Source organism: Chinchilla lanigera, unplaced genomic scaffold, assembly GCF_000276665.1.
Source record: "Chinchilla lanigera isolate Chin_1 unplaced genomic scaffold, ChiLan1.0 scaffold00016, whole genome shotgun sequence".
Classification (NCBI taxonomy): domain Eukaryota; kingdom Metazoa; phylum Chordata; class Mammalia; order Rodentia; family Chinchillidae; genus Chinchilla; species Chinchilla lanigera.
Window position 1 is genome coordinate 10,219,595 of NW_004955417.1, and position 8,323 is coordinate 10,227,917.

General features: G+C 38.9%; 1 protein-coding gene across 3 annotated transcripts in view; it reads left to right on the top strand.

Annotated features, from left to right (window-relative positions):
* Window positions 1–7,889, top strand: part of Pdp1 (pyruvate dehyrogenase phosphatase catalytic subunit 1) — an 8,388-nt gene extending 499 nt beyond the window's left edge. The window contains exons 2-3 of one of the 3 annotated variants that reach the window (XM_005381800.2): window positions 282–316; window positions 3,863–7,889. In XM_005381800.2, coding sequence (XP_005381857.1) covers window positions 286–316; window positions 3,863–5,520 — 1,689 coding nt within the window. In that variant the 5' untranslated portion in view covers window positions 282–285 and the 3' untranslated portion in view covers window positions 5,521–7,889. Of the gene's footprint in view, window positions 317–3,862 lie in introns of all 3 variants that reach the window. The other 2 variants (XM_005381799.2, XM_005381801.2) reach the window with 2 other exon arrangements.
* The last annotated feature ends 434 nt before the right edge of the window (window positions 7,890–8,323 follow it).

Sequence of the window (8,323 nt, forward strand, 5' to 3'; positions counted from 1 at the left end):
TGGGCTCCGCGAAGGGGCCGGGGCGCGCCCTGCCTCCCCGGCGGGGGTGCGTTTGTTTGTTTGGTTGCCTTCTCCCCACCCCTTTCTCCCTCCTCCGTCCTCTTCCCCCTCCCAGCCCGCTCGCCGGCTGCGGCGAGACCTCGCCCCTCCTCTGCCCCCGCCTCCCCGCCGTCGCCGCCTCTAATGAGCATCTCTGCCTTGCTTTCAATGGGCCGGTGCTGCTGTCGCTGCTGCTGTCCGCGCGGGTTGTGGATGTTGTCGGCTCCGCGTTGTGATGACAGGAGAATGTGTGTGTGTCCCGGGCCCAGACGAATTGGTAGGTATCCTCCAAACTACCTGCGTTGGGTACCCAGGAAGGATGGTGACTGATTTTGTGTGTGGATGCTGTTAGGCGTGTCGGCGTGGAATTAGGAGCGAAATAGACAGGAAAAGAAGACAAAGGCGTCCTGGACCGGGATAGCTTAATAAGTGCGATTTTCGGGGAGGGACAAAGGAAACTGATCAAACAAGTGCTGGCCCGGTGCTTTGTGTCTTCTGAAAGAAACCAGTTTTTCATTCATGTAAAGACGGGAGCTATGAAATGGCTCGGCATTTCCAGGAAATGCTGAAAAATGGAAAAGAATTTTTATGCAGTGTGTCTAATGTAATCAGATTACATAAACCGAGATTCTGACACATTTAATGACTAGTTTAACGTTTCTTTTGCGTTTGCATCAGAAGCTTTGCAAAGCTTAATAGCTCCGGAGTAGGTGCGCTGACAGCATTTTCTAATTAATTTGGCCGCGGGTTTATTGATGAGTAGAATGTCTTGGCACAGGCTCTGCCGATCGCATCAATAAGAATGGATGGGGCTCTCTCCTGTATCTGATTGCAGCACATTTTTTTCTTCTTAGTCATTGGCCGAATTAGCCAAATCTGCCGAGGACTAAGATGCATATAATGTGACTGGGTCTGGATCTTGGGGTAGGAACTTTTCAGTAAATTTGTAGTTAGGAATAACTTTAAAAATCGACACTGCTCCAGTTTACCAAAAATTGTACCCAGTTTTTACTGCGCAATGAAGCACCTTCCACTCTATTAATTTATCAAGTTTATCAGCAAGTTTTGATTGCGTGAGGGTGTTATTGTTAATCAGAGCATTTGAAAGTACATTGACTTCTAAAGATATCTGGTATGATGGAGCAAATACACGGTGCATACCACTTGTAGTGATATGATATCATGCTCGTTAATCACACAGCAGGGTTTTCATGAATTCCAGCTGCCCTAAGAATTTGTCTTTTGAAGGCTTGTTAGGGGCCTGGAGTTTTAGGATTCTCAGTCCATATGCTAAACCCCAGAATAACTGAAAAGATGTTCTTGAAAATTTTCACTCTTTGCTTTTTGTCTTTAATTTCCATTACTTTTGCCTTGAAGGAAAACACGCAGTTGAGTATTTGAGTGCTCGAATTTAAATATTATTAAAAGCGCCTGCTTCATGAATCGTGCTCTTTTGCCACAAACTTCATTCATTTTGCAGTCAACTGTAAAGGCAGAAAAATTGTTCAAACGAGGGGATTTAAGGAAAAAGCAGGTTTCCTGGACTTGTTAGTGATTAGATGTTACACAGGGAAACCCTGTTGTGCATTTGTCGCCCTCCCACCCCAGCTTAAGTTTTCAGGTGAGGACAAATAGAGATTTAGGAGATTATGAGGAAATTTTATTTTTATTAAGATTCCATCTGTTATACATTTTAAATAATAGAAAAATCGTTTTACACAGTTAAAGATAAGTTCATGTGTTTTTTACATGCAAACCTAAAAAGAAATAAGATTTGCATCTGGAGGCCAGTGTCATGTGGCACATTTGAGCACATCTCCTGGCTCAGACTAGTAACCTTTGGATGACTTTCAGGTATTGAGTTTGAAGTGCTGTTATTTAAGTGCTGTTATTTAGTTCTGGTAGGCTCTTGTTTTTCTGGAATTTCGATTTGTATTATTGCAATTCAGGATGTTTGTTGAGTGATGGATTCTTATTTTTCAAAATTCTGGTCGTTACTTTCTGTTGTCTGATCTTGTATTCATTTTTGTAAACAAATTTCTTTTTAGGTATCGCAGTTAAAATAATGGTATTTTCTACTACTTGGAAATGGTGATCTGTATGATTCGTCTAAACAGTGCTCATTACGAAAGCAAACAAGAAAGTGATTTTTTTTTTCAGTGTTTAGCTAGTCTGCTTCTCTGCTTGCCACTTAGCATTTCTCATAGAAAAGGTGCATGAAAATACTTAATAATACATCACTAACACTGATATCTGTAAATTTTTCTCTTAATTGGTTCAGCCTCCGGAAAGAATAGTTGATATAAGACTCAGTAGTTGATATAAGACTTATTTTCCTTATTCCTTGTTGTTTACTATATTTGTTTATTTAAAATATTATTAAGGTCTATTTAGAATCCAATGAATAATTTGAAGCAGAAAGAAGAGGATTTTTCGTTTGTTTGTTTGGTTTTGGTTTTGGTTTTGGTTCTGGGCATCGAACTCAGGACCTTGCACTTACCAGGCAGATGCATATGCCGCTGAGCTATACCCCCAGCCGAAGAGGATTTTTTTAATCACATATATATTTTCTGGAATAATGACTTTCATTCATTATATTTTCCACATGAATTCCCAGCAAATTATTTTCAGCGTCATAGGATTTTTTAAAATTTGTAATTATAATCCCATGCCTTTATAATCCAAACCTACTGTATGGCTATTCTTAATTGTTCTCCTTGGACAAACACAGATTTTTTTTAATATAAAAGAAAAATTTTTCTGGAGGTAAATTCCCCTTGAGGTCCATAGTAGTTAAAAATAATATTTCTGTAGCTTTCTTATGACTGCTCAGCAGAGGACAATGGTAGCAAGTAAATTAAATTCTGGAACTAAGATGAATTATGTTACTAGCAAAGCTGTAGACCTACTAGAATACTTAATATTTTAATCACAAAGGTCGCAGTATAATTCAGCAGTGAATAAATGAAATGTGAATTTGATTTCAAAGCCTTCACTAAGCAAATATAAAGACATGAGTCTTAGAAGAGGCCTTAGAAAACATCTGCTTCTGTATGTTCACTTACAGTTTGAGAGAATGAAACCCACTGAGGTGAACTATATTTTCCAGGATTATTTGGTGCCTTGGTGGTAAGCCTGTGCCACTGAGCTGGTGCAGTGGTCTAGAGAGGTAGGCTTTGCAAGATCATCCACTGAAGTACAGGCAAGAATTTTTATTTCATTAGGTAGAGGATGCATGTGTATGTTATAATAAATGCATTGTTAACGGAATAGTGCATATATATAACATTTACAAATAATATATAAATATATATATGTTGGAGATGTATCCTGACACTTTTTGGTAACAGTCATGTGTAATCAGATGCCAACAGTTGACCACAGGTCTCAAAACAGATTCTTCAGAAATTGGAAAAGCCCTCGTGCAAAGTAGATCCAAGGCCTTTTCTAAAAAGGATAGAGAGGGACAAGAGATTGGCCAGGTAGACTACTGCGGCATAATGTTACATAACTTTCATTTCCTCAGCTTCTCCGGGCCAAATCTGTTGTACATTCTGTGCAGTTTGTGCTGCAGAAAGAAATACAGAGAAAAGTAAAGTTCAAGTACAATTCAGTCCTGGCTCCATGAATGATTAGGAGTACTAACTACCATAATATACCCTGTAGAAACAGTATATGACATGTATAAATTATAGTACTTCCTAGCACAGGGCTTAGCATGTAGATTAACTTAATAAATATTTTCTATAGAAGCAAAGCTAGATTAAGTAACCTGAAATGTAACTTTTTACTCTATGTACATCTGTCTTAATTTGCTGTCCAGGAATCCCAGTCAGAAGTTCCAGCCTGCCGCTGTTCTCTGATGCCATGCCAGCACCGACTCAACTGTTTTTTCCTCTCGTCCGTAACTGTGAACTGAGCAGAATCTATGGCACTGCATGTTACTGCCATCACAAACATCTCTGCTGTTCATCACCCTACCTTTCTCAGAGTCGCCTGAGATACACACCCCATCCAGCATATGCCACCTTCTGTAGGCCAAAGGAGAGCTGGTGGCAGTATACCCAAGGGAGGAGATATGCTTCCACGCCACAGAAGTTTTACCTCACACCTCCCCAAGTCAACAGTATCCTTAAAGCTAACGAATACAGTTTCAAAGTACCAGAATTTGATGGCAAAAATGTCAGTTCCATCCTTGGGTTTGACAGCAATCAGCTGCCTGCAAATGCTCCCATTGAGGACCGGAGAAGTGCAGCAACCTGCTTGCAGACCAGAGGGATGCTTTTGGGGGTTTTTGATGGCCATGCAGGCTGTGCATGTTCCCAGGCAGTCAGCGAAAGACTCTTTTATTATATTGCTGTCTCTTTGTTACCCCATGAGACTTTGCTAGAGATTGAAAATGCAGTGGAGAGTGGTCGGGCACTACTGCCCATCCTCCAGTGGCACAAACACCCCAACGATTACTTCAGTAAGGAGGCGTCAAAATTGTACTTCAACAGCTTGAGGACTTACTGGCAAGAGCTTATAGACCTCAACACTGGTGAGTCAACCGATATTGATGTGAAGGAGGCTTTAATTAATGCTTTCAAAAGACTTGATAATGACATCTCTTTGGAGGCTCAAGTTGGTGATCCCAATTCTTTCCTCAATTACCTGGTGCTTCGAGTGGCATTTTCTGGGGCCACTGCTTGTGTGGCCCATGTGGATGGTGTGGACCTTCACGTGGCCAATACTGGGGATAGCAGAGCCATGCTGGGTGTGCAAGAAGAGGATGGCTCTTGGTCAGCAGTCACACTGTCTAATGACCACAATGCTCAGAATGAAAGAGAAGTGGAACGGCTGAAATTGGAACACCCGAAGAGTGAGGCCAAGAGTGTGGTGAAACAGGATCGGCTGCTTGGCTTGCTGATGCCTTTTAGGGCGTTTGGAGATGTAAAGTTCAAATGGAGCATTGACCTTCAAAAGAGAGTGATAGAATCTGGCCCAGACCAGTTGAATGACAATGAATACACCAAGTTTATCCCTCCTAATTACCACACACCTCCTTATCTCACTGCTGAGCCAGAGGTGACTTATCACCGATTAAGGCCCCAGGATAAGTTCTTGGTGTTGGCTACTGATGGGCTGTGGGAGACCATGCACAGGCATGATGTGGTTAAGATTGTGGGTGAGTACTTAACTGGTATGCATCACCAGCAGCCCATAGCTGTTGGTGGCTACAAGGTGACTCTGGGACAGATGCATGGTCTTTTAACAGAAAGGAGAGCCAAGATGTCCTCAGTATTTGAGGATCAGAACGCAGCGACCCATCTCATTCGCCATGCTGTGGGAAACAACGAGTTTGGGGCTGTTGATCATGAGCGCCTGTCCAAAATGCTTAGTCTTCCTGAAGAACTTGCTCGGATGTACAGAGATGACATTACAATCATTGTAGTTCAGTTCAATTCTCATGTTGTAGGGGCCTATCAAAATCAGGAGTGAATGTTTCTTACTGGGCAGTTCTCAAAGGGCAGAATTTTAAAAGATACTAATGTAATAAATATTTCTAGTGGGTCATTCTAAACATTCACCCATTTAATGCTCTAGGCAGCCCAGTATTCCATACTGACTTCGCAGCAGGGTGATGAGATCTTGAGTGTCTGCCTACTTTGGACCACACTCACAGCACCTACACTTGAGACAAGTCAGGTTCTTATTTCAGGTGTCGAGACATTGACTTCTTTTTACCAATATGAGAAAATCAGGACTATCTGTGAATATAATCTTGAATAGGCCAAAAGTCAGGATTCTCCCGTGTGTATTTTCTTGGTAAAAGGAAACAGACATTACTGTTCACGCCTGCAGATCCCTTTCTTCACTAAGATTCTAATGTACATGAGAACATTTATTGCATGACTTTTTGGATGTGTAATCTATGCATTATTTACGTAAGTTTATTTTAACCTGAGTAATTTTCAGATCCAATACTTTAAGCCATAAATGACCATGAACCAAGCAATCTGAATTTGTCAGTTTTTTTTATTATGTGACAGAATGCTTCTTAGATGGAAGAGCCCACTATACTCCATTCCCCACCCCTTATTTTCTTAATGTAATTGAAACATTTCCTGTTTTTCCACACATTGAAAGACAATAAAGCTGTTTAGTTGTATCTACTCCTATGTTGATGTTAACCAAAGGAAAGAGATTTTTTTTATCTTGCTTCAGTGAAGAACTTTATTTGGTTTGACATAAAAATATCCAGAATAAAAAGAAGAGACTGATGTATTCAGTGATTGTCATCTGTAGCTACTGGCACATTGCTCTTATGTAATCCTCCAAGATCTGGCATGCTGTAAGTGTATGGTGGGCAGACTGCTGCTGAGAAAACATATTTCTTATTTAATAGTAGTAAGAATTTTTATCAATTTTGGAATTTTAAGAATGACGTAAGTTTTAAATGTCACTTGGTGTAGTTACCAAGGCTTAATGTTACCATTCGATATTGAGATGGCAGGAAATGTTTGATTTTCCCCACTTAGACATAAGTCAGTTTAAATATTTGCTTTAAAATCCCTAAAGACTTTAAGCATAATGTAGCTTAAGATATATGTGTTAGATATATACATGAGAAATTTTAAAAGGTAACTTGTGCATGCCTGTCATAGAACACTTACCAGCATCAAGTATTGTTTGCAGCAGTCTCCATAATTATATGCAGTCTCTTCTAGTACTGTATCAAAGTAGATGAAAATAAATATCTTCAGATTGGCTTTTTGGAAGCTTATTTGATATGCATCAAGTGACATTTTGTTCCTGTGTTTATCGGTGATCTGTGTACGGCTGTGCATATATTTTCATCACTTATTCACTGTTTAAAACTATATTTGAAATTCACATAGATTTTAATACAAAACGTGGTCGGCTTTTTCTTGTATAGTTATTTGAGTGTTTAAGAGTCTTTTCAGAATTCTGTAGGGTATGAACCAGATATTAAAGGATACTGTGGGCCGTGCATACTAAATCAATGTAATGGGTACAAAATTTGTTCCAATTGAAAATAGACTCAGAAATATTACACCTCCGATTACATCTTACACTGTTTGTTTTCTGAGATATTTTTGTACTTTAAGTCAGTTTGGACCTTTTTTTCTAGGTAGTATTTTGGAAGGGGAAAAGCTGTACTGTGTATTTCTAAATGTTTTGACACAGACTTTGTCTTTTAAGGAAATAAGTGGTTGTGGTAGCAAAACCCATTTTTAGCTAATGTTTGAATTGCTTTTGAACACCACTACTGAGGAGTTCCATATTATATAATGAATATATTCCATGTAGTACAGGAAATATAAATTTGGTTTCCTGTGACCATGATACAGACAGTCATTCTTACCATACAGGAAGTTTGGTCTACGAGCCTCAAAAAAGTTGGGAAGCTGGCCTGCTTTGTGTAGAAATGAACATGAAGTGTGGAGTTGACATTGCGGAAATGAAAATAATTGGGTGTTAGAATCTGAATGTACTCATCTAAAAGTAGTTGTATTTTAATTGTAATTGGTTGTCACACTGGTGTGATATGTAGAATTAATGTCAATACATGTAAACTTTCATGGTATTTAGCATATTAAAATTTTGTTTTATTTAAACTTTCTAACATATGTATTCAGTTTCTGTATTTATATTTAATTGGTGGTTCAAGATACATTTCCTGTACCCTAATTAGTTAAATGTTAGTGTGGTATAGAGTGCTTCACAGAACACTGTCTTACGAAAGATGAACCTGTGGGAAGACATATGAAACAGTTTATATCTAATATAAAGAATGGTCAGAGAAATGGCCAAGGTGAATTAAAGCTTTGTATCTGCTTTCTGAATGGTCTGTGTTGGTTTTTAATAATAGCATGATTCATTAGATGATTTCTGTTAGTAGTAGGTTATATATGTAACTTTAGAATCCAGTAAGTCAATAGTACATTTTAGTCGTTTTAGTTGAGGTATTATTTACCTCAGTAGAATGGAACAATTTAAAATTACTGAGATTTAGCAAACACTATCCCAGTAAAGAAAGAACTCCTTCATTATTCCAGAAAATTTCATTATGCCCTTGCCAGGTAGCCCATCCTTACATAAATACTGTTCTCATTGCCATAATCAGAGGTCAGTGTTGTTCTAGAAACTCACATGAATGAAATCGGTGTGCTTTTGTGTCTATTGGTCCTTATTCTGAGAATACCATATTGAGTATAATCTTACTCTGTTCCTTATTACTTACTAGTATCCCATTGTTTGACTGTATCACAGTTTATTC